The following is a 26,263-nucleotide window of genomic DNA, read 5'->3' as shown; positions in this document are numbered from 1 at the left end:
CCCAAAACTCCAAACCCGCCGATCCTCAGCCCCAGAGCCACCACAACCCACCACGACCCGCCACGATCCACACCGATTCAAAAAAATCGGACTCCATTTCCAAATCAATCGAGCCAACACACACACACACAAACGATTCACAAACACCGAAACAAACCCAGCAAACAAACCCATCGGAAAAAGGTGGAGACCCACCCTCTGCCGAGCTCCACATCGGTCTCTATGCCGAGCTCCACATCGGTCTCCACGCCGATCTCCACCGCGCTGACTTCCAACCACCACGCCCATCGCAACCGCGCCACCAGCCTCGCCACCACGCCGATCTATAAATCCGATCAGGCGTGAGCTCCGATCTGGCTTGGTGATTTGGCGTGAGCTCCAAAAGAGTAGCTTCAAAATGGCGAGAGAGAGAGAGGGGATGAGAAACAGAGAAGGAAGAGAGAGAAAAGAAAGAGCAAAAATGAGAGAGGAGAGAGAAATTACCGGGTTTAAAACGGTTGGTGAGTATTAAAAAAATTTTTTTTTTTATACCATTCAGCTACAGTACCATCTTATATTTGAGATGGTACTGTAGCTAAATCCCAAATTTAAGAATGGCATATGCAATATAGCCTTCCCATTGTTGAGTAGTTTTGGGGCTTAAATGCCAAATGTTCCTAACATTTGGCATATACAAGCCCCACTGCTGATGCTAGAGTGGGACGGTGGGACAGAGACTTTTAAGTTGTTACAAATAGCCAATGGGGATCACAAGACTTTTGGAAATGATTAATTATTTCTGAAGGAGCTTAAAGTCGTAGGAGTGGGACTGTGGGACAGAGGCTTTTTACATTTTTATTTTTTTTTAGGAGGCTTCTTACTTGTTAAGTACGCAGTATGTTCCATGTTCTAACTTAACTCTCAAAAAAAAAAAGAAAAAAAGAAAAAAAAAAAAAAAAAAGTACGCAGTATGTTTTCTTCTCCGCCTAACTAGGAGCATTAAAAATTTAAAATCAACACCTAGCATCGAAGTCATAGGTCATACTTCAATGGTATTATAAAAGTCTTTTTTTTGGAGAATCTACTATATCATAATAGTCAACTGCTTTCCCTTGTAAGAAAATACAAAAGATATTATTAGTGGTATTAAGTTAAGAGATACTGTGTTTATAACATTTTCACAATAAATTATAAGTAGTCAGTTATTATTTGTTCAAATTTAAATTTAATACTAAGATTACTTTTTTACCCTAACAATAACAACCAATAATAATCTGTCACTTAAAATTTGTTGTAAAAGTATTATAAAAATGATATAGACATATCATTTTTCTTAAATATTAATATTCGATGGAATAAGGATTTTATATAAAGTGAGCGTTTGGTTTCAGCTGAAACCAACGTTCACGTTTTCATTTCCGCGTTTCTGTCCTTTTTTTTTTTTGGGCGCATGAACAGTAAATTTACTGTGTAGAGACAAAAATTACTATTTATGCACTGTAGTACTACTGTTCACATACTGTAGCAGCACTGTTCACGCATTAAAAATATTAAAAATGGGTCCCACGATACTTTTTACACATTTAAAAATTATTTTGTTACAGTGTTTTCAGTTTTCAGTTTCAGTAACAATAAACTCAATCCAAACGGACCTAAAGGCTTGAATATCACTGTGAATGCTTCATATATCAAAATTTGTCACTTTTGACAGCACGTGGTCCATGAACATTATCTGCAGCAATTCTGTACGGTCTATATTTGCAGTTGGATAACTTGGACGCGCTCAATTATTTTTGCTCCTTGGAAAACCTATCAAGCAGCTGAACTTTTCCGCTCTGTCCACAATATATCTGGTTTATATTTCCATTATTGGGTCTAATTGTTTGGTTTTGGTTCAGGGTAAAGAAATCATGGAGGATAGGCTTGATTTGATCAGCGGCTTACCGTTTGAAATCCTCCGGCGCATCTTGTCGCTCCTCCCATTAGAAGAGGCAGTAAGAACTAGCACTCTTTCAACTGTCTGGAAGAACCTTTGGACACCATTTCAAGTAGATGTGGACTTCGATACAAACCAAATAACCAATCATGAAGATTGCAAGAGAGTAATTCAAGTCATCGGTGCAATATTAAGGTCTTATTATGACTGTCCAGAGGTATGGAAGTTGTGCCTTAACTTCCCGGAGAGCAAGAAAGATCTGATTGTCTTGGCTACAAAGGGAGCAGAAAATGAGGTTCATTTTGGGTTCTCCAAAAGAGAGAAAACAAGTGGTAAGTTCAAGCTGAAATTGGAGCAAACTTGTCAGGGCTTTTCTAACAATCCCACAAAGAAAGCAAGCTTTTCTATTCTCAAAACCCTGCATCTCAGGTCAGTGTCCCACCTTGCCAAAGACTTGGTTTCGGCTTTGTTCTCCAATTGTCAGCTTCTTGAAAGTTTGAAGATTGAAAAGTGTGTTGGATTAGAAAGCCTTGATATAGAAGCAGGGAACTGTCTGCAGAACTTGGTGGTGTTGGATTGTCCAGATATTGTGGATCTCACTATCTCTGCACCAATCCTCAAGTCATTTAGTTATCAAGGAGTTCTTCCACAGATTCATTTGGTAAACACTTTAAACTTGGTCAACGTGGTGCTTAACTTGAAGGATGGACTTGGCAATAATGAGTTTGATTGTGAGGAAATCCTATTGCTTTTGGCCTCTCTCAAGGAAGTTGAGATTCTCACTATAAGCGGCTGGCTTCTTGAGGTACTGATTCTTCACCTCATTACCAAAATTTTCTTCTTAGACATAGAAATCTTTTTTCTTTTTATTTTTTTGTTGACAAGAACTATGTATATGCCATTTCCAAAGTGGCTGTGTTCAGCAGGGGTGATCTTCAGGTGCCTCAGATTCCAATTCAACAAATTAAAGGAATTAAGGTGGATTGATTCTTTGATCAACAGGTCCAAGAGGGACTCATTGGCTTGCTTCCTAAACATAGCGCCTATCTTGGAAAGGTTGTTTATCAAAGTAAGTGTTTTTCTTATCTATCACACTTGTGAAAAGGTTCCAACTACCAACTATTCGTTAACTCACTCCTTTCAACTAAAAAAAACAACAATAAATGCAGATTGAACGTGCCAACAACTGTGTCCCCTGTCCTAATTTTCACCAATACTGGCATGAGCCTCACTTGTGGATGGATTTTGCAACCGTTGAGTCCAATACTTCACAACTTGATCACCTCAAAGTTGTTACGTTTCTGGGCTTTAGCATCAAAGAAGATCAACTACTACTAATGGAGCTTTTACTTAAGAAGGCAAGTATGCTAAACTCAATGTCTGTTATATTACCGACGAATCGAATATGGCGGGTTGTCAAGGTCTCTCTGCATGATCAGCCGAAGCAAGCATCATCGAACCACCAAAACCAGATTGCTGTTTTATCTCCGACCAAGGACTTCTTCTTTGGATTTACAGAAGAAATTTACGGTGGTCACTGTCCAGCAAATGCTAACGTCAAGTTTTGTGATTAGTGCATAATAAAAGTTGATCAACAGTAAATCCAGATGAAATTAATATTCCAATTACAACCATCCATATTATATAGTATTCTTAACATCACTATAACCCACAGTTTTTTTTTTTTTTTTTTTTTTTTTTTTTATTTGCTTCTCTTCCAAATGTTGATGTAATTAGTAGTGTTGCTGCCATATATACATAATTCAATTATCTGAGTCCGTGCATACACAGCTTGAGTTTTTCTACAATTTGATTACCCCATAGACTTTGGTAACATTGTTCTTGTGAAATTTCTTTGATTGATACATGGCAAACAAGTCAAATCAGCAATGGTAAATCGTACCGTTTGCTCTTGAACTTTAAAGTGGTGAGTATTGACCGAAACTATATATTTGAAAAACACTACGTGGCACTACGTGGATATAAATTTTACTTTAAAAAAATTATAAATTGATATAATAATATATGTGATTGGATGACTTCAACAACATAATAAATGAATATCATAATTTTATTTTTTTCTGATTAATATCGCATCAATTTGTAAGAATTATGTGAGGAAAATTGTAACATATCCCTAGTATCACTCAAAATGAAATTAGACTTTCAATCATAAATTTTTGTGATTTTCAGCCTTAAGAATTTTAGAGATGCTGTTTATTTTATTTTATTTATTAAATTCAATAATTGGAAGACAGGAGATTTGAATTTGAAAAAATATTTTAGAAAAAAATATATTAATTAAGTTACACGATTGTTTCAAGATGAATCTACCTCCTGCATTCGAGCTTAACATAACATATATTATCTCATTCGTCGCTGGCAGTTTTATTTTTTTTTTTTTAATCTTAGCTGTTTGTTGGGTGAATAATTTTTTAACATATCCATATGGATTTTATCAAGGTTTGTATCATTATATCTGGTCAACTCCACGTTCCATAACATGGTTGCATTAAAATTCAAATAGAGCAATATTAAGGACACAAAAAATCTCACAATTTTTATCACAACTTACTACATGAGGAGTTGTGAGTAATAGAGGTATGAAGCCACCATTTAAACTCCATCATTTATAATTCACCAAGTGACAAATTGTAACAATAATTGTGAAATTTTTTATATCTCTAAAATTTTCTATTCAAAGGAATAAATTTAAAGCAGGTGGTTAAGGGTGCCAACTACCAAAACAAATCAAAAGTTAAAAGAAAAGTACTTCGGAGTTGGTGATTGACTTTTATTATTCCTAGCTAATGAGATAAATCGTGTTGATTCTTAAGTTTATCTAGAATTAGACTGTTTTCTTTTTGGACATATTCAATTGATGCAACTCGATCATTGAATTATTCATGGAATTCACACATGGATTCTTACGAGTTGAATTTTTTTTTGTTGGTCCCTGCAGAAAAATAAGATGACTTCTTCATGTTACTGGAAAGATGGTGTAATTAAACTATACGGCCACTAATTATTACTAATTGTATATTGAATGCATGGTAGTTGGTAGATGAGAATCTTGTAATAAAGTCTTGCTATTAAAAGGATTGTCCAATGTAGTTTTTTTTTTTTAATGGAAAATTGTCCAATGTAGTTATGTATAGCTCTCCTAAATCCTAATTTTGTCGTTGTCAAAGAATTTATTACAAGCAACTTATCATCATATTGGCCCAAAGAGTTATAAATGTAGAGACACTTTTTCTTTTTTACATAAAGATGAAGATTTGTTTCTAACTAGTTTTAAGGAATCTCATTCAACTCACTATATGACGGTTTATAAGATTATTCATGTGTATTATTTAAATAAGTCACATAATTAATTAAAAATGTCGTGTTACTAAAATTATATATGTATGATCTTTTCAATCACTACATAATAAGTTATGGAAAATAACTAAGATATGGTTTGGATTTAAACTTTTTCTTTCCCATAATCACAAAATGGAGGGTAAAATCATGAATTTAAAACTCACTGAATCCATGTGTAAAATATAATATATATAAAAAAAGACCATCATCATATTGCCCTTGCATCTTCACAAGCAAAAATTTAAACAAGAATTTTCCAATATAAATTATAAATTACACGTTTAGACAAATGAGATAGAAAAGGTTAGTCAATAAATATAGGAGTTCAAAACCAGTTGTTTGCTACATAACTATCAAAATCGTACTCATGGCTCATGCATTGAATTGTGAAAGGAGTAGTATAATGATTCATTGGTTAAACCATTATAAACATGTCATTGTATCATGTATATCGTCCCCTCTCCGAATTTTGTCACATACAAAGTAAATTTTTACATTACAAGCAAAACATGATCACTTTACCCTTTTCATCTTCACAAGCTAACTATCAAACAAATGAGACAGAAAACTTTAGTCAATAAATGTACAAGTTCAAAACCAGTTGTTAATAGCAACATAGCTATCAAAATCGTATTTAGGCAATTAGGCATTGAACCGTAAAAGAGTTAGTATAATATATGATTCATTGGTTAAAACATTGACACATGTCATTGTATCATCTATGATTCTATATCATGGTTAGCTCCTGTAATTTTGTCACATTCAAATAATTGCTACATTAAAAGCAAAAAAAATGATCACATTGTCCTTTCTTCTTCATAAGTAAAATATCAAAATGAAAAATGGTTATGATAAATTACACGCTAGACAAATTAGAAAAATTCAAATTGCTGACTCCTTAATACCTTGTGTGGGGGCCAGTTAGCCAGAAGGTACTATTAAAATTGTACAAATTGGGCCTATGACCCAATTCGAGGATATTAACTAATCCGAGGATAGTCAAATAAAGTTATTATGAGAATGATATAAGAAGAAGAAATAAGGATTGTATATGATAGTCCAAAATATGTCCAAGAAGAAAAGTCATCTTAGAAATAGTGATCCAAGATCAGTAAGAATGTCTTATCATCCTGAACATCCTTCAAGGTTGCATCACGATTAGAAGTTGGACATTGGATAAGGGAGGAGTAAAGGGAGGTAACAAATATTTTCAAAAACTGCTACCTTCACATTAAATGCATCTCAGCTAACTCTCTAGTCACATTAATGTGGAGGTGATATCTGAACAGTGGTTAAACAGCCTTACAGCTGCTAGTTGAAGGTTCTGAGAGGTGTTGGATGGGACAAGAAGTAGTTCCTAAAAACTAATCTACACGTGTATGGAAGGGATGATACCAAAATTACAGTATATAACATGGAGAGGTGGCCTAAAAAATGGAGAGAGAAGTCAAGAAATCTTGGTAATAATCCTTTGAACTCTTGTAACATTGATCATCAACTGGATATTATAGTATAGCTCCTTGGACTGTGCCAAGGACAAATTTTCTCACTTTACTTGTGTTTGATTCTTTTAAATAAACACCTGTTATTGTCTTTCTTACCAAATAAAACTAATTCTTTTACCCACACTTTACAAATTCATTATTTGAGTTTATTGAGCTAAAACTCATTCCTCCTATATTGGGTCCGATCCAAATTCAGTCCTTACACCTTGTTTATTTTATTTAATCTGTATGATATTATGGGTCCGTTTGGATATAATTTATTTTGCTGAAAACTAAAAACTGAAAATAATGTAGCAAAATAATTTTTAAATGTGTGAAAAATTATTATTCACTCTTTTTTTTATTGTTCATATGCCTTGGTGCACTGTTCATGTCCCATGAATAGTACACCAGGCGTTGATCTAAAAAGAGAAAAAAGAAGGAGAAAACGCACAAACATGGACACAGAAACGTGAATTCAAACTCCAATTATAACAAAAGTTTTTTGTTTTTTTTTTTTATGGAACAAATGTTGTTTTATTAGATTACATTTGTATAATTCCCCAAGTTAACTACATAGTAAAATTTTTGATGGTTAAATAAGATATTTAAAATTCAATTTTTGCTTACACTAAAAATCGATTGAATGTTTTAATATAATGATAAAAAAACTATCATAAAAAACGGACCGTACATATTAAAACTGTTTCAAAGAAGAGTTTGTAGTTAACTTTTGTTGATATTGCGGCCATGTTTGGTAACTTAGTTCTAACACACATTTTCACATTTTAAACAACATTACACATATTTTTACACATTTTTTCAATCACGCATATATAAAAAACATTCAAACAACATTTTTCAAATCCTCCCACTAAGAGCGCGTTTGGATTCGGCTGAAAATTGTTGCGTTTGCGTTTTGTCTGTTTTTTTTTTTTTTTTTTTTTCACGCGTTTTGGAGCGTTTTGGGTGTTGCGGCTACTATTCAGTTCAATGAACAGTAGCCGCAAACTTTGACTTTTCAAATTTTTTTGGACCAATCACAGCACATCGTGTACTGTTCACGGACCCACAAATTTCACTTTTCAGCAACTTTTTCATTAAAAATGGGTCCCACGATACTATTCACACATTTAAAAATTATTTCGCTACAGTGTTTTTCAATTTTCAGTTTCAGTTTTCAGTTTTCAGCTGTATCCAAACGGACCCTAAACAGGTCTTGCATTTTCTTAGATTTTTTTGATTTCCTTCTAGAGATTGTAGTTACGTCAGCCTCCGTACAAGATTTGTACTTAGGTCTCTCTCTTCTGACAAATTCAACACGGTTGAAACTTGAAAAGCAACTGAACCACATTGCATTCAAAAGGGGTAGCCTCACTTTTAGTCTGTAATAGACTAATAGTTACGTGTTTCCACCGCTTAAAACTGCTTTAGAGGAAAATTGATTTCTGGCCTCACTTTTAGTCTGTGATAGACTAATAGTTACGTGTTTCCACAGCTTAAAGTCACTTTAGAGGAAAATTGATTTCTTTATTAAGGAGTTGTTACCTTCACAATATTTTCACAACAAATTATAGATAGTTAATTATTATTGGTTCTAATTTGAACAAACCACTGAAATTATTTTTCTCCGCTACCATTAACAACTCGTAACAACCTACCATATAAAATTTACTAGAAAAATATTATGAATATAACATTTCTCTTTTTTAGATAAGTCATCTTTTTTTAAATAGGTCCGTACAGGCATACATATCGTAAGGGACGAAGGTGTGATTGTTATTATTATTATTTGTAGGAGAGGATAAACTACATGAACATGAACCCCATAAGATATATATATATATATATATATATATATATAAATCATTATAATTAGGCTATCACACTTCAACTCAAAAAGAAAAAGTATTCGAATGTGTCTTACCCATGATCTAATATTTGCCTCACATGTATTTTTAGCCTATGCTTGAAAAAAAAAATCCTATATTTATTTTAATTTTGAACAAAATTTAGTTAGTATAGTGTAAATTATATTTCTAATTTAATTTAACAAAGTAATCATATTAAGCAATGTAATAAAAATAACATTATTTTTAAATTAAAGATAATTAAATTTAACTGTATAATTCATTGATCTATGCAAATACTTGATTGAAATTAATTGAAAACTTAAAAGCACAGAAGAAACTACACTTAAGTTTTACCATTTAATTAAATTCATTTAAAATATCAGACTATTCGCAATCTTTTATTAAAAAAAATAAAACGGCTTTTTTTTGGGGTGGGGGGGGGGGGGGGGGTTAACCTACCTATAATTTTATTCAGTTTATTTTTTAAAAATACATAAAACAAATAAATGAATATAAACTCATCCAAGCCTCCTCTTAGTTTATTTTCTATGTGAACAACTAACAATTTGCTCTAGATATACATGCTATCTTATTATGAGTATTTGAGACTTTGAGTCCATGAGATGAGAGGCCAGAGAGTTAACAAAAGTATGGGTTTTGTGTTGCAGGCTTTAATGGCAGTGTACTAACTTTGTATCTGTTAGACTATTATATGTTGTATTCTCTGGATTGATATTATCCCATAGATTCTTGCCAAACTATACAATGATTTTTAATTGCATTATTCAACATATAGTGTGGCTACATTCGGTGGATCAGGTGAAAGTAGATCCAAAATGTTGTGACTTGTGAATCTTTAGCATTTTTCAAACGGTGCAATTTTTACTCGAAAGTGCAACGAAAAATGTCTAAGAATGAGTGCAATATTTCAGTCCAAAAAAAATATGAGGCTCACATAACCCGTACGTAGCTATTCGGATACCGTTAAAAAGGTCCATAAAATCAATGCCAATATTTTCTCATACATAGTTGAGTTGACTTTGACGGATAATCATTTCTCCTCATCATAATTAAGGTACGGCCACTTGCAATTAGCACGTGGCTATACATTGGTCCATAGCAAAGAAAAATTGTGAAATGTCCACTCTAGTCTGAATAACTGAATGAGGCATCTTCTCAACAAACGAAAAAGTCTGAATAAGCAAATTGCAAGGGCACTACCGACACATTGCTTGAGTCATTTGAACGTAATGCTTAAGTCCAACTAGTAATTTCCTAGCTGAAGATCTTGTGTATGCAATGTAAATAATTTCACACGTGATGTAGACACTTTTTTTTTTTTATTGATATCTATATTTAAAATGTGAAATTAAATTAAATTTTGTAAGAACTTAATGTAAAATTCATATTTTACCCTATTCAATCCTCATATGATATATCATCTTATCACATATTTGACAGTAGTGTTGTTAAGAGTGGTAAGATGTATTATATTTTAAACAAGTATATGTAAATGAGGTCCAGGCTTTGAATTTTGGCTAAGCCATAAAAAATTAAAACCAAAAGCACATGAATAAATTTTAAATCGTGCGGCCAAACCCACCACTCTCTCCCCCTATTGTCATCCACAAAATCCTCCCTATCGCACTGCCACTGTTGAACCAACCATCAACATATGATGCAGCACCACTAGAAACCTACCTTCAAGAAGACACCGAATCATGAGCCCAACATTCTCATTCAAAGTGAAAGCCAAGGGAGGTCACAATTGGAATGGAATTTGTGCTTGTTAGGCATTCACGATATTCAGAACCATTTTGCAATAGTTCTCTGCAAACCGATTTCATCATGTTAGAAAATGGGAGCTTCAATGTGTTTAACCTAGCTAGGAAGTGTGAGACCAGCTCATTATGACTTGTGCAGCTGTGTTGATATCTCATGTTCAGCTTTTGCATGTGTTTGAAAGATGCAATGTTTGTGTTTAGTGGGCTTGTTTTACTTTGGCAGTATGTGCATGTACCTGTTGTGTTGGCAGGAGATTGTATACGCTCATCTATTTCAGTATTTGGCTTTTTCTAAAAATAAAACAAAATAAATAAAGTTTAAAATCAATTATAAAGAAAAGGTCCATCACTTTTTCTTTTTTTATTTATTTATAAGAAAAAGGTCCATCACTTAGTTATTAGGTTGAGGAAATGCTCACTCAGTTTTATGCTATTTTGAACCGACCAAACATGTTCTTAATTTTGAAAACATAAGAAATTCGTTTTTTGTTTTTATTCTCGAAAACAAATTTTTGAAAATAAAAAACAAAAATAGATACCAAACATGACCTAACTGTTTTGACATCTTTTCAATTCTTCATAAAAACTTTCATAAAATGAATGATTAATATATATCATTAGAACATACATTAACCGAACCCTCAAAATATAAAATATTAATACGGAAAAGCAACTAACAATAAGATCCAAAGAAATCCATTAAACCCATATGGGCCAGATTCTCCCCAAAAAAAAATCCATATGGGCCTTTTCTTTAAACGAGTAATGCATATGAAACATATGGGCCTTTACCCATTACAGTTACAACCAGACCACGTAATTAAACCCATTAATGGGCCTTTAATTAAAACCCATTAAATCCATTTTTCTCAAACCGCGAAACACTAATGTCAACGGCACTCTTAGCAATCTCTCGCAAAATAACGACAAGCAGCGTCGCTTTACCTTGAGAGAGAGAGGGAGAGATAGAGAACTTGAAAAATAGTAAAGAGTAGTTGGTACTGTACTAGTCAAAATCCATGGCCATAACCGCCACAATTTCTGTGCCTCTCACTTCACCTATTCGCCGCCGTAACTCACTCGTTCTCACCGGATCTTCTTCTTCATCATCAACTATTCAATTGAGTTTCCTCAAGAACAATATCGCCGGGCTATGCCCTAGGTTTCGCATTTCAGCGTCTGCTGCTTCTTCTTCCATGAGCACCCAAGCTCCACAGAAGGTCTCGACTGCTCCGACGTCGTTTCTTGACCGACGAGAGGCTGGCTTCCTTCACTTCGTCAAGTACCACGGCCTCGGCAACGACTTCATTTTGGTATAAATAGCATAGAAAAAAAAATTTAAAAAGTTTTTATTAATTTTTTTTTTTTGGATTTAGGTTTAATATTGATTGGTGATTTTCGAATAGGTAGATAATAGGGATTCTTCAGAGCCTAGGGTTACGCCGGAGCAAGCGGTGAAGCTGTGTGATCGGAACTTTGGGATTGGTGCTGATGGAGTTATATTTGCAATGCCGGGTATTGACGGCACTGATTATACCATGAGGATTTTCAATTCAGATGGTAGCGAGCCTGAGGTATTATTGGCTATGCTTGAAACTTTGTTCTTTGTGCGTTGAATTGATAGTTCTATACATGTCTATATGATTTTGAATGCCTTGTGTGAATGTATAAGGGTTTGAAGTTTTGAATATTGATTTTTTTTTTAATCTTCTAGATGTGTGGTAATGGAGTTAGATGCTTCGCTAGATTCATTGCCGAGCTTGAGAATTTGAATGGGAGGCACAGGTAATTTTTAAGTTTATTTTGTTTTTGATATTTTTCATACTTAACTATCATTGCTGCGTGTGTGTGTGTTTTTTCATTAGTGTGTCAAAGCTTACACTCAGTTTCTTTCGAAATTGATTTTTCTCTAAGACAACAATGAATTTGCAACTTGTAGAGGACAAAAATTGATGTCTATAGAAAGCCTAAGTTTTTGGAAAACAATTTTGATAGCTGTTTGATTTTGATAATTTTAAATAAATTAGAACATATGTTATTGAAAACGGCGATTGATAATTCCTTTTTATACTATTCTGCAGTTTTACAGTACATACTGGTGCTGGTCTCATTGTTCCAGAAATCCTAGAAGATGGCAAGGTATGTTATATTATATCTTAGATGTTGCAATTTACATGAGTTTTGACGTGTGATGTGCTTTTTTGGGCATTAGAAATATGGTGCTTTTGAAGTGCATAGAAACTGTTTTCACTTAGGAATTGATAGCCGTCTCTGTGTTATTTAGTGTTTTATCTCAATTTATCAGACATTTTTTCTTACAATATCAGGTTAGAGTTGACATGGGAGAACCAATACTTAAAGGATCAGATGTACCCACAAAATTGCCCGCAAATAAAGATCAATCTGTGGTTAAGTCAGAGCTAGATGTTGATGGAGTAACCTGGTATGTGACCTGTGTTAGTATGGGAAATCCTCACTGCGTGACATTTGGTGCAAAAGGAGGTCAGGTATGCATTGTTGACAGTTGAGAGAAGAAATTGTGCCTTTTCATTCACTTTTATATAGCACTTCTATGCCCTTTTTGCTTTGAACTCTCTGCTCTTTGGCAAATTTTTCATCCTAGGTGAAGTTAAAGATATAATTGGAAGGTGTGCTGATTGTTAATATTATGTGGTATGTAGCACATTATTTTCCAACAATTAGGGTGCGTTTGGATAAGCTGTTGCAAAACGGTGTTTTAAGTTTAAAATGAGCGTACGTAAAAAAGCTATGAGGAGTTGCTGTTGGAAAACAAAGTTTTGTTTTAAAAACGCACTTTTAGACTCCCAAAACACCTAACCAAATGGACCCTTAGAGACATTAATAACTACACTATTTTACTTTTGATAAGTTACAATTGGGTCATCATATGACCATTTAGTTTTTGCATTCTTCAGGATGAACTAAAAAATGTGCGCCCAATTAGGGACGCTGTGTGACTTTGACATGTGATAATTCAATCAATCAATAGCAACTAGTTCTCTATGACAGGAATTCTTTTTTTTTTTTTTGAGAAACCTCTATGAGTACTTGAAATTGAATTTGAAGTAACAAGTGTATTATGGTCTGGCTTTATTGTCAAACAAATGTTGGACATGATAAATTGTATAGTTACACTTGACTCAGTCTACCTCTATTCCTTTGTTGAAACATTTGTCTTGCTGTTTTTTAGCTAAAAAAATAGTTTTGCTGTTGTCCATTAGCTCTGTTGATGTTAATCTTTTGCTTTTATGCTTGTCATCAAACAGAATTTGCAGGTTGATGAATTAGATTTAGCCAAAATTGGTCCAAGTTTTGAGCATCATGAGATGTTCCCTGCACGAACTAACACAGGTTAGATTTAATCTGTGGAGCTGATTTTTTAATTGGAATCAGTTATGAGTATTTTTCCTCAGGATTCATTGATGTAGACTAGAATTTTTTTTTTGGCTTTGTCCTTCTTTATCTCTTTTATTTAGAAGTAGTGCTATTTGCACTGGTCTTGTGCACAAAGACACATGGCAGCCCCCAGTTACATATTGCATGCCAAATGCATGGATGGTGGGACCATGTGAGACGTGGCATGACATTAGGGGTGGCAATTTGTGTTCACGTGTCGGGTTGAGGTGTGAGTATTATGTTATATGGGTCAACTCGAACCCGACCTGTTTAGTAACGGGTCAGGATTCCTTAATCCTAACACGACCTGTTTATTAAACGGGTAACCCAACATGACACATTTAACCCGTTTAATTAGTAGGTCACATTAGGATCGACACAAATAACTTGTTTGATTATGACCCGAACAACCTATTTAATTAAACTTAACCGAATAACCTGCTATCAACTCCCATATATCTAAATTTATAATTCAACCATAAATCAAGTAATAAAAATTCAAATAATAACAGTAGCAAATAATTCTTTCATTCCTTCAAAATAAAATTACTAGTCCAAAAGGTTCCAACCTCCATTCCATCAAATTCAATAATTTGTCAAAGTTTCATAATAAAAAACCAAGATTATTACATGGCATCCAAGTGCCATATCAAAAACTTAAAGACAAACCAAAATAATCACATGACAGATCAATATTTCCATGATGGTAAAATCCAAGTCCAACAATCCAAGTGCCACATCAAAAAGGAAAAGATAGAAACTGGATTAGAAGAGATTGAGGGTCCCATTGAAGAGGTGTCTTCCATGTGCTCATCCTTATTGATATTCATGTTCATTATATGTTCAGTGAGCTCTTCCAACTGTGATTGTGCAAGTTCTACATCAAAAAATTTAATGAAACATTAAAAACTTTTCATTTAGAATAGAAAAAAAATTAAGAACAGAATAAAATTCATCTCAGCATAGAATAAGGCTATCAAGAAAACAACGAAGCAACAAACAAAATAAGATGCTAAATCGCTTTTACTTTCATCAAAATATGGTTAGTACATTCCTAGCACAACATAGAACCAAAAACCATTCATCCAATAACACATATTCCTCCAGAAAATAAAAATGAACCTAAACTCTATTAATTCCCAATGAAATTCGGTACACAAAAAACACATGGATTTTCTGCACAGTGTTGTTTTCTGCACAATGTTATTTTTCTGCAGTGTAGTTTTTCTGCACATTGGTGTTTTTCTGCACAATGTTATTTTTCTGCAGTGTAGTTTTTCTGCACAATGTTATTTTTCTGCACGGTATTATTTTTCTGCTGTGTTTGTTTTCTGCAGTATTTATTTTTCTGCAAAATAGGTCTGGTTTTCCCCTATTTTGATGTTACATGTTCTGTTTATCATATAGTATCTAATAAAATTTCTATCTTTTATCTCAAAAAAAAAAAAAATCAACATGATAGTGATTAACAAAATAAACGAATGGATCTACAATTATTTTATTTTAAGATGATAGATACAAAGAAACTTGAAAAGAAATCATAGAGCAAGACCTAGTTATTTTAAAATCAACAAAAAGAATACAAACAAGTCTATTATTGGTACTGAACAATCAACATGATAATGATTAACTGTTAATTGAAGTCCTCCACTCTCTCCACATTCATAAAGAGTCTTCAGAAATAAAATCTACAATTACTGATAATGATTAACTTTTAACACAATAAATAAAATCTACAATAACTTAACTTTTAACATCTTTACTACAATAATCTTAAATCTAAGAGTGATAAAGTAATAAATGTAAAATTTTCATGGCAACAAAAGAAAATTGCGAATTTATACCTTAGCTTTCCCAGCCTTTGTCCATTTGGGGTGAAAGGAATTGCTGCATTTTCAAGGGCAGAGAGTCCACTGCACCAAACTTCAAGTTTTTATTTCTAAAGACTCTTTCCCTGCCTTTGTGCATAAAGAATACAAACTGATAATGATTAACTGTTAACACAATAAACAAAATCTACAATTATTGAAAATTTCATAAGTAAGAAAACAAAACAAAAATATATAACATGTATACCTTGCTAGGGGATTTGGTGGTTGAAAGCTGAAGAAAAATAACTGGTGAAGCTGTGAAGTCGTGAAGGAGAACAGAGAGTAGAGAGGGCAACCACGGTTTTGAGGGGAAGTGATATTAGAGGGGGTTGGCTAGGGATTTGAGGGGAAGAGAGAGTAGAGGGTTGAGAGACATGAGGCAGCTAGGGTTTTGATTTTATAGTGTAGATTGTAGAATCTGTATCTGTAGGATTGGCTAGAGTTTTGAGGAGAAGAAGAAGAGTTGGAGGAGATAGAGTATTGACTATTGATGAAAATGAAGAGACAAAAGGTCCAGAGAGGCGTGAGGTCTAGTTTTGAGCAGGAGAATAAACCATAGCTAAGCTTATATACCTAGGTTTTAAGGGTAAAATTGTAAAATTACCTTTATAAGCTAATCGGGTCAAACGGGTTCAATAGGTTGAACACGAACACGACCCGTTTAATAAACGGGTCAGCCATGTCAACCCGAATTTGACCCGAACACCGTTTAGCCTCAACCCATGACTTGTTTATAAACAGGTTAGCCATGTTGAGTTTGCGGGTCGTGTTGGATTTTGCCACCCCTACATGACAAGAAGTTACACAACCATGTTATTTTACTAAAAAATAGATATTTTACTTTGAACAAAATATTTTGGATCTCTCATTGTTGTCATATTAAATATAATATGCAACTTCTTATTGTTGAAACATATGATTTTCTAATCATGATTCCCATTTGATCTGATTTGCAGAGTTTGTCCAAGTTTTCTCCCGTTCACACCTAAAAATGCGTGTCTGGGAGCGTGGGGCAGGTCAGTTATTGTGAGCTTTGTGCAAATTGAATGTATTCATGTGCTTCACCAATCTCTTCCTGGTTTCTTACTTTCTTTGTTTTTTGATTGGAAAGCTGAACTCTGGAACTGTTAATTGTAGGAGCAACACTAGCTTGTGGAACTGGAGCTTGTGCAACTGTTGTTGCAGCAGTTCTTGAAGGTCATGCTGAAAGGGTAAGTATAGCATGCAATATTGAGGAGATAATTGTCTAGTTGGTGTATATGCACCAGAAGAATGAATCTGTTCCTTTTTACTTTGGAAGCAGCATTAGTATTACTAATTTACTCTAGATAATCTATCATTTCCCACCAATTATATGATTATATCTTGTTACACGTTTGGCCTCCTTGAGATTGTGGTGCCTGTGCCAATTTTTTAACTTTTCTTAAACAACTTCCATGATTGTCAAACTTTTTTTTTTTTTTTTTTTTTTTTTTTTTTTTTTGCTTCACTATAAAAAATTATGATTGTCAAACTTTATATTTTATTGTTGTTTCACTAGAAATGATTGGTCTCTGGTCTCATATGCTACTATTGAAAAGCAAATTGTATTATTTGCTCATGGTTTCCAAATTACCCTCTCTGCTTGCTTTTACTTGTCTAACAGTTTGGTTTTTCTTTCTTCGATATAGAATTGCACGGTTGATCTACCTGGAGGACCATTGCAGATTGAGTGGAGGGAGGAAGATAATCATATCTACATGACAGGCCCAGCCGAAGTTGTGTTTTATGGATCTGTACCCCTCTGATATGGTGGTGACTAAAATATTCTCCATCAGTGGGAGACTCATTATTTCAGTTCACAGAAATTTTCTTGAATTAAAGAGTATGCCCTTCTGAAGTGGGACACCTTTTCTCTGTTTCTATACCTCTAAAATCTCAATGTTGAATTTCCCATGGTTGAGCAAGCTCTGTCTACTATTTGCCCTTCAGACTTGACAAGAGATCAAGACCCGCTGGTTGAGGGGCCTGGATGTTTACCTCAGCTTAGATTATCATGTTGTTTCTGGGGCTGGCTATGTCATCAACAAGTTTTCTCTTAGCCTAATGATCCATGGTAGATAATTAGGGAACAGTGATGTTTACGGTGTTCGTCACAAGTTTGAGAATCATGTGTGTTTTCCAATTAGTAGTCTGTGACTCTGTGTTTCCTAAAAGATCAATCAAAACGCTTTCTCCTGTTAGTTCAGTTCTATGCATTAAAGGGGATTAGAAAAAAAAAATTGTATGATTGCTCAGAAGGAATGCTTTGATGCTTTCTCTTTTTTCCAGACGCCTTAATATGCATGATGTGAGCTCTCCCAATCTTTAATTTAGAGGGTTTAACTTAAACACAGTTCAACTGCGCAATCCCTTCTTCTTCTTCTTCTTCTTTTATTTTATTTTAAACTTTTCGGGGGCCTAGTTTTATCACATTTTTCAAATTCTGTTTAGAATGTTATCAAATGATTCAAATTCTGTTTTATTCTTGTGATTTATCTTATAAAAACTGAGACGTGTTCAGTTCAGAAAATCCATGCCCATAACAAAATCTCACAACACTATAACCTTATTTACTATAACCTTATTTTACTTTATTTTAATATATGGTGAGTTGGCATTCAATTTGTTGCGAAAATATTTTGAAATTAAGCCTCATTCTAATTTATTGATGGACCAAAGTCATATGTTAACAAAAATTTCCTTAGCAAGCCTCATTCTAATTTATTGATGGAGCAAAGCCATATGTTAACAAAAATTTCCTTTGCTATTAGCTATTGGATTTTTATTTATTTATAATTTGATAGTTACAACTTACAACAATGGGGAGGAAAGATTTGAATCCTAATCTCCAAATAAAGGAGACCACCTCTTAATGTAATAATCAAGAAGACCAAGAATCTTATAGTTTAATAACATAACCTGCTTTTAATATTGTGGATACTCTTACAGCTAGTTTGGGAGGAGTGAAATAAATAAAATGGAAATGAATTAAAATAATACTTTTAGAATATTCCTCACTTCTCTTATTATGAATTTTAATGGAAGAGATGGAAAATTCACTCTTTTATTTGGATGTTTAAGTGAGAGAAAATGAAATGGGTAAAGAGAAATACTAATTTCTCTCTATTCTCTCAAAACCTCAAATTTTCATTTCTCACAGAATTGGAAGAAATTGGAGGGAATGATTTTAGATTTAATGAATTTTTTATTAAAACTGCCAAAATACCCTTATATATTTAGCCCTTTATTTTAAATTTTAAAATAGAGGTCTAGTAGTAATATTGTAATAAAATGATTTTATTATTTCCCTTTTATGTAACTTCCAAATATGATTACTTACTTTTTGCTTTTTTTTTTTTTTTTTTGATAGGTAATAAGACTTATTAAAAAAAAAAAATGAACATCATGTTCACGATGGTGAACACTTTGAACAATGAAACAAATACAAGGAGATCAAGAGCTAAAAGAAATAGAAACTAAAAAATCAGCTACAGCAGTACAATTCATACACCTCTAAATACGAGCTCAAAGAAATAGAGTACGAAAAAGAAAACATTTTAGATGTTTCAAAGTTCTCGCCTTGTCTTCAAAAATGCGGGCATTACGTTCTTGCCAGACTAACCACATTAAACATGCTGGGACCATGTCCCAAATGATTGAAAGATGTTTTCCAAACCAGTTTCTTCAAACAAAGAAAAAAGATTTCACTAACCTTGGCATTACCCATTGAATCCCAAACACTGCAAAAACTTCACACCATAAGGCATGAAAGAACTTACAATGAAGAAGAAGGTGGTCCACTGATTACTTACATTTTGTTCCATTCCTTTATTTTAATATATTCAAACAAGATTACTACCATCATGTATTCTTGGTGCGGTGGTTACTCTACAAGTATAAATGCTTGTGGAGTGTAGGGGGTAAGGGCCGAGATTCAAGTCTCTAGAAGGAAGTTTCACACACATATACACTTAGATTAGGTTAGAGTAGAAATTCTATTTTGTATAAAAAACAAGGTTACTTAATTTTGTTTCATTCATTTATAATCATTTATTTCTCTCACTTTAATACATCTATTCCATTATATTCTTTTATGATTATTCAATGAGTGTAAGTTAAAGAAATTTAAAATTTGTGCTGTATATCCAACAGTTAGGTCATTTTAGATATACACCATTGTCAATTTCTTTTAAACTTTCTTCCTTCTTCCGTGTATGTTAAAATATTTAGTATTAAAAAAAATACATTAATTTATGAACTCCCAAACAAAGCCTTAAGATTGACAACATTTGAAAGGTTTTGAACTTAAATAAAATCTTCTAAAAATAAAAAATAAAACTTTATAAATTTTATTAGACTTTAGGTATCAGTCAGTCACTAGACCAAGAACTAAGGAATGATTTTTTTAATATAAAAAAAATATATATATATTTAAAGAATCTATTAATACAATTTTTTTTCAATTAAAATAATATTATGTATTAAAAAGATATTATAAATTATAAATTTATATATTTTTAATTAAAATACAAAATTTCAACCTAATATGACTCCACTGTTGGCTCCCTCTCACTTGTCCCGCTTCACAAAATCAGAGACTCACACACAGGCACAGCCCTAGCCTCCAAAATCACAGATTCAAAGCCCCTCCCCTCTGCGCCAACACCAACACCAGTCCGACTTGCCTCTCCAATCACCTCCGGTACGGTACGGTAACCTCGCTTCCCAACTCCTTTTTCTTTTTCTTCAAAATTCCTGCTTTGTTCTGATTTCTCTGTCACTGATTTCACGCTTATTTTTCTTTTTTCTTTGTAAGCTCTTCTCTATTTGGATGAAGAAGAAAAAAATGTTTCCTTTAGAGAAATTTTAGTGAATTCTTTATTGATAATTGGTATTTTGCTATCCTTGAAGCTAGATCAAGGATTAGGGTTCTACTCTTCTTTCTGTAACACTTTTGTTGTTTTAAAAAACGAGTTATTGTAAAACTATTTCCAATGGGTTGAAGTTTTCTATTGTATTGTTCTTATATCTTACTTTGAAAGAAACTACAACTATTTATTATGTGGGTTTGCCTTTGTGCTTCATATTTTGGTCAAGCTTCTACCAAATAATACTGCTTAGACGTTTTGGGGTTCACTTGGGATGTTAATTAATAACTACAAATTTGACTTGTGTTATTTTGTGTGAGATGAATTCGTTGTTTACTGTTGATATTGTATCAATAGGTAGAGAAAGTTCAGATTTCAGATAAGCAAAAATGAGTGGAACTGGAGAGAAAGGATCAGCAACTACAAAAACCCCAGGTGATTTCCTCAAAGCAATTCGCGGCCGACCTGTTGTTGTCAAGCTGAATTCTGGGGTTGATTATCGAGGTCAGTTTCTCTATTCCGCATTTGCGCCACGGTTCTGCTTTTTTTGTGAACTAGGTGAATGATTCAGGTAGACTATTGTTGCTAGTGTTTGATGGAAGTGTACTCTTTGTCATAGCAAACATTCTTCCCATTTGGGGATTGTATTATTTTTGATAAAGCAATGTTTGGAAGAATACTCAAGATCATGCCTGTATTTGTTCGTTCTTTTAATATTTGTGGCACACAGCAGGTGATTATAACAATATGTTTGCACTGAGAGCATAACATGCCCTCACAGAAATCAAGAAATAAAACATAAAAACAACTTCTTTGAGTTCACCTCCTCTCCTCTGGAAAGTGATTGGCTGGCTTTTTCTTAAGTACTTTATTCTAATGGTATTTACTGCTATGATTGGTGGCATCTCACTTTTCAAGCTATAATAATTTTGACGGCAAAATCTTGTGTCAAGAGCCTTGTTGCTCAGTGGCATTGCCTGTTCTCCTTTATAAGTAGAACCAAGTCTAGAATCCTGCCTCCTCCAAGGTTGTAACTATAATAAATAAAATAAACTATTTAAGGCACAATTGGTTTCGAATTTATAAAATTTCCCTGTTAATTCTCTCTGTTGAAACAAATCATCATCTGTCACATGGTATCCATATATAGCGCTCCTTTATATATATTGGCAACATGTAGACTATTATCGAATTTTAAATGGGGACTAAGCATTTCATTCAGCATTACTTGAGTTTTTAAATACAATTTAGTGAACATAATATCTAATGAAAAGTAGGTGAGATTGCATGTATGGTCTGAGGCATGTTTAGTCATTTCCTTTTATGTAGTGGACTCCTACTAGGGTTGTGGGTCCACGGGTCACGTGTTTTGTACGAGACTTGATACCAATTTAGACGGTAGAGTGGACATTGTTGCAAACTTTCAAATTAGAGACTTAACACCAATTTAGATGGTAGAGTGGACATTGTTGCAAACTTTCAAATTAGGGAATTAGCCGTGCATTTCAAAAGTTTGGGGGGACATTGTAATTTGGATAAAAGATTCCGATGGAAAAGTGTAATTTTCCCTTAAGTTTTATATATACGTGTCAAACAATAACAGAATTGTACAATACCTGATACCATGGGTAGATTCAGAGCTTTTGGGAGGCAAGCACCACTTGGCTATTGAGGCAAGTAGTGAACTTTTGACTTCTCGTAAATAAACATCTGACTGATGAGTGAAGCACCACACTTTGTTTAGTTCAGAATGGACTATGAAAGCATAAATTCATACACTTCATAGGCTATAACAATGTTTCCAAATCTTTGTGTGCAGGTATTCTTGCATGTCTGGATGGGTATATGAATATTGCAATGGAGCAAACAGAAGAATATGTCAATGGGCAGTTGAAAAATAAGTATGGCGATGCTTTCATTCGTGGAAACAATGGTAATTTCAAAGGACTTGACTTGTTATTTTACTTTTGTTAAACAACTTTACCTTTTGGCCATACCATTATTATTTTGCATGTATCAGGGTGTCACTATAATTGGGTTCTCTTTTGATGCAGTTCTCTACATTAGTACATCGAAGAGGACGTTGGCAGATGGGGCTTAGTTTTGAAAATTTATCAAGTCTTGTAGATTATCTGCAGTCATGATTTTTATTTTGTATTGTATTGTAAGGATTTTGGAAATGAGGATTAGAAAGCTATTACAACTTGGACAAATGGAACCTTTCTTATCTATTATTTATATGAATGAGTTATTAACTGTTTGATTTAAGGAGTGGTGCCTTATTGATATGCTAATGAATAGTCATGATTGCTCTAACAATACAATCAATGATCATGATCATGATACCATTGCCTTGTTTATATATTGAAGGTTTGTACATAAGCTTTCTTGAAGGAATTCTTTCATCTCGTGTTGATTTATCAAAGTAATTTGTTTTGAGACAGCTTCAATTTGTGAGAAAACTACTTTGCATACTACTTAAAGTTTTACACAAATTTTACTCTATCCACCTAAGGGAAGCATTTTGGTTGGTGACCGATTTTCAAATTGTTGCACATATTGTTGTGAAATGGAGGCCCTACTTTGTACTTCTCAAAATATTGGTCTATGCTTCATTGTTTTGGATAAGGGAGAACGGTTTCTGACTATATATATATATATATATATATATATATATATTTTTTTTTTTTTTTTTTTCTTTTCTTTTCTTCTGCATTCAACTCCTGAGGTTGGGACTTGGGAGACATGATTTGACAATGGCCTCTGCTTGATTAGCGGAATTACTATTGCGTGCCTTGTGACTGATGAGGATGGTGTTGAAATCTACTGCCCCTTCCGGTGATAAGTATGCAATGCTCTGTTACCCATTACCATGCATGCAACGACAATTGTCCATCTTATTAGATCCTATTTTTTAGACGGTTCTCAGTTTATCATTTTTGCTTTCTTTGTTTTTCTACAAATAGCACAAGAACTAAAGCTTCCTTCTGATTCATCGACGTAGGGTTGTCCACTTACCCGAGCAACCTAACCCACTCGAAGGATTGGACCTAACTGAAAATCGACCGATCCGGTGACTACAGTGGTCGACATTGGGTCTTTGTTAAGAAAATTCAACAACTATAGGTCAAGTGGCAGATCTTTTTGCAAGAAAATCTTATTCCAGTTGATCTGACCAATCCCAACCATTAGACTTTGTTGTTCACTGCTAATATATTGGTTCGCCAGATGTGGTGAGATTCCGGCTAGATTTGGTAAGATCTGGGTTAAATCTGATAAGATCCATCAAAATTTCCGCCGAAAATTTGAGCTTCACCATGACATTGTGGTTTCTATCAACCCAATCTTCAGATTCGTAAAGCTGTGGCAATCGAAGACCCGTAGACGCATGGTTGTCAATGGGTGGCTCAATTCAAAACTCAAGTTGAGTGGCGGTTTTACCTCAAACCTGACCCAAATCAACCTATGGGCTTCCCTAGATTGATGCAGTAAAATCGTGTACTGACGAAATACTCCTTGGCTATTACATTTTGAGTTGAAGTTTTCACATTATTATCAATAGTGATTTCTCGATTATGCTCGATTATTCCGGTGAAATCTTACAACTCTCTGCATCACAAATAATTTGTGTCATTACTAATTCTGTTGTCAAAGTTCATTGAAGACTGGAGGTGCCATGCAATAATTGGGAGTGTGGCAATTTGAATCTCAGACAATTCCACTAGAAACACTAAAAGGTGCTAGACAAGGCTCTAGGCAAATTTCAGATCATAGCCCTCTTTTGGTGTGCAAGTCTTGTAACCTTAATTTTCTAATTGTTTTCTCCCCTTCAACTACCATACTAAAAGTATTAGAGGATTTTGTTCTTGTTTCAAACAACTAATTTGGGTCCTACCAACACCTCTTTTTAAACCTTTTTTTTTTAATCTTCTATCGCATGATGTTTGCAAAGCTAAATGAAATACATTTTGAATACTAATGTTTATGATCTTGTGGATGAACATCCCAATATTTTTTCCTCAACTCTTTGTTGAGAACTTTTCAAGAACACAAAATTAACAAAGCTGGGTGATACCATATTTACAGAGATCATTTCAAAGACAAAATATTTTGGAATTTAACAACAAAATATATCGGAATTTAGCAAAACTCTTGGAAAGAGAAGCAAAAATATAGCAAGAAAAATTATTGAAGATTAAATTCTCAATACAAAAGAAACCAAAATATAAAAACATTTGTCCCTCAAAAAAAAAAGAAAAAAAAAAGGCTATGGTAGGGGATTAGACCAATGTTATAAGTCCCATTTAATGGAGAAAGTCCTTTCATTTCAAAAACTAAGGAAATTAGGAGTAGAGAATCTAAGAAGTTGGAAAATAGAGTGGAATAATCAGATAACAATTATTCAATGCTAAGTTCAGAGACAAAATGAGGAAGTGTATGCATCAGTTAACACCTTATTTTACTTTCTGGATTTACATTTTGGCTTTTTTTTTTTTTTTTTTTCTTTCTTTTTTTGCATTTTACAATTGGCTATATATATATTGTAAGGAAATAAAATTATTTATTATTGAGTACAAATAAATAATAAAAATTAAATTAAAAAATCGTTAAGATTTTTCCTTATGTGAAAGGTTAAAAGTGGCACATGGTGGAAGGCTAAATAAAAGAGTTGTCTAAGAATCACACATGAGGTTTTGCTTTTATTTATAGTAGTATGAAAAATTATATTCCTGCAACTTTGTGAAAAATGACATAACAAAACAAAGTTGCCAATAATGAGTTTCAAGGTACATTATACATGAAGGAAAGAGAAAAAAAAAAAAAAAGAAGAAGAAGAGAAAAACAAAAAACAAAATGAAACTAATAATACAGATATTTGATTCTTTTTTTTTTTTTAATATTTTATTTCATCAAAATGATATTTGCATTTCTGAGTAGGCATGAAATATACCTATCACTATATCATTCAATTTCCAAATTTGAAAACACATATAGTATGATAACATCATTGCATCACTTTTATTGTGATTCATTTATTTTGTCTATAAAATAAATTTTGTTTGTCATAATTATAAAATAGAATTATAAATTCACAAGAAAGATTATTGAGATATTGGATGAAATTAATAACAGGTTAATGATTTTTGTATGAAAATGTTGGAAAATGATAGTGTGTATTCTTGTTTTATTGTGAAAGTTATAAAAATAATATTCTGTAATTTTTGTTTTATTGTGAAAGAGTAAAAAATATATATTGTGATAAACTTTTTTCTGTTTGAAAATGAAAAGTTAATAATTGATCTCTTCTTTGGAATGAGTATAAGAAGTGAGTCGAATATTTTGAAAATTGAAGCTCAAAAAGTGGGATATAAATCATTGTGAAATTACCCCTTATTACATGGGTCAAATTAATGGCGTGGTGTCATACCCCATATATAAGAAATGTTATAAATCTTTGAAATGTGTTTGCTATTATAACAATTATGACTTTAAAGTCGATCATGATACAATCATTAACAAAATATATTATAAGATAATAATTTTAGCAAATTTATAAGAGAATTTGTGGTTTTATAAGCAATAATAATAATAATGATGATGATGATGATGAAAAAATATATGGAAATTATTTTTTACTGTCCTTATTCATCTTTGTCATTATCTTCTTTTTAAAATGTAGGTCTTCA

General features: G+C 33.1%; 3 protein-coding genes across 5 annotated transcripts; all 3 read left to right on the top strand.

Annotated features, from left to right (window-relative positions):
• Window positions 1-1,659: 1,659 nt before the first annotated feature.
• LOC126691682 (F-box protein At2g39490-like) lies at window positions 1,660-3,574 on the top strand. Its single transcript, XM_050386776.1, has 3 exons — window positions 1,660-2,720; window positions 2,826-2,984; window positions 3,085-3,574. Exons 1-3 carry the CDS (start codon window positions 1,890-1,892, stop codon window positions 3,487-3,489), a joined length of 1,395 nt encoding a protein of 464 aa, XP_050242733.1. The 5' UTR covers window positions 1,660-1,889; the 3' UTR covers window positions 3,490-3,574.
• A 7,713-nt stretch (window positions 3,575-11,287) lies between these two features.
• Window positions 11,288-17,914, top strand: LOC126691681 (diaminopimelate epimerase, chloroplastic). The gene is made up of 9 exons (XM_050386775.1): window positions 11,288-11,712; window positions 11,806-11,973; window positions 12,114-12,184; window positions 12,481-12,538; window positions 12,727-12,906; window positions 13,687-13,771; window positions 16,644-16,703; window positions 16,825-16,898; window positions 17,358-17,914. Exons 1-9 carry the CDS (start codon window positions 11,419-11,421, stop codon window positions 17,472-17,474), a joined length of 1,107 nt encoding a protein of 368 aa, XP_050242732.1. The 5' UTR covers window positions 11,288-11,418; the 3' UTR covers window positions 17,475-17,914.
• Window positions 17,915-20,247: 2,333 nt separating this feature from the next.
• On the top strand, window positions 20,248-22,844 carry LOC126691680 (sm-like protein LSM36B). 3 transcript variants are annotated; one of them, XM_050386773.1, is made up of 4 exons: window positions 20,248-20,410; window positions 20,934-21,080; window positions 22,396-22,509; window positions 22,631-22,844. In XM_050386773.1, the coding sequence occupies exons 2-4, from the start codon at window positions 20,966-20,968 to the stop codon at window positions 22,675-22,677; spliced, it is 276 nt and encodes a 91-aa protein (XP_050242730.1). In that variant the 5' UTR covers window positions 20,248-20,410; window positions 20,934-20,965; the 3' UTR covers window positions 22,678-22,844. The 3 variants fall into 3 exon arrangements, with proteins under 3 accessions (XP_050242730.1, XP_050242728.1, XP_050242729.1); XM_050386771.1 differs by having other exon boundaries at window positions 20,248-20,415; XM_050386772.1 differs by having other exon boundaries at window positions 20,254-20,420.
• The last annotated feature ends 3,419 nt before the right edge of the window (window positions 22,845-26,263 follow it).

Source organism: Quercus robur, chromosome 7, assembly GCF_932294415.1.
Source record: "Quercus robur chromosome 7, dhQueRobu3.1, whole genome shotgun sequence".
Taxonomy (NCBI): Eukaryota; Viridiplantae; Streptophyta; class Magnoliopsida; order Fagales; family Fagaceae; genus Quercus; species Quercus robur.
This window is presented reverse-complemented; position numbering and strand designations above follow the sequence as displayed.

What these genes read in the sequence shown, in the direction of transcription:
- LOC126691682 (XM_050386776.1), top strand. Translation starts at nt 1,890, where the DNA reads ATGGAGGATAGGCTTGATTTGATCAGCGGCTTACCGTTTGAAATCCTC. An exon ending in TAAGCGGCTGGCTTCTTGAG is followed by an intron (nt 2,721 to 2,825) that starts GTACTGATTCTT and finishes CCATTTCCAAAG; the next exon opens with TGGCTGTGTTCAGCAGGGGT. An exon ending in TGGAAAGGTTGTTTATCAAA is followed by an intron (nt 2,985 to 3,084) that starts GTAAGTGTTTTT and finishes CAATAAATGCAG; the next exon opens with ATTGAACGTGCCAACAACTG.
- LOC126691681 (XM_050386775.1), top strand. Translation starts at nt 11,419, where the DNA reads ATGGCCATAACCGCCACAATTTCTGTGCCTCTCACTTCACCTATTCGC. An exon ending in CAGATGGTAGCGAGCCTGAG is followed by an intron (nt 11,974 to 12,113) that starts GTATTATTGGCT and finishes TTAATCTTCTAG; the next exon opens with ATGTGTGGTAATGGAGTTAG. An exon ending in TGTCTGGGAGCGTGGGGCAG is followed by an intron (nt 16,704 to 16,824) that starts GTCAGTTATTGT and finishes TGTTAATTGTAG; the next exon opens with GAGCAACACTAGCTTGTGGA.
- LOC126691680 (XM_050386773.1), top strand. Translation starts at nt 20,966, where the DNA reads ATGAGTGGAACTGGAGAGAAAGGATCAGCAACTACAAAAACCCCAGGT. An exon ending in TTCTGGGGTTGATTATCGAG is followed by an intron (nt 21,081 to 22,395) that starts GTCAGTTTCTCT and finishes CTTTGTGTGCAG; the next exon opens with GTATTCTTGCATGTCTGGAT. An exon ending in TTTCATTCGTGGAAACAATG is followed by an intron (nt 22,510 to 22,630) that starts GTAATTTCAAAG and finishes CTTTTGATGCAG; the next exon opens with TTCTCTACATTAGTACATCG.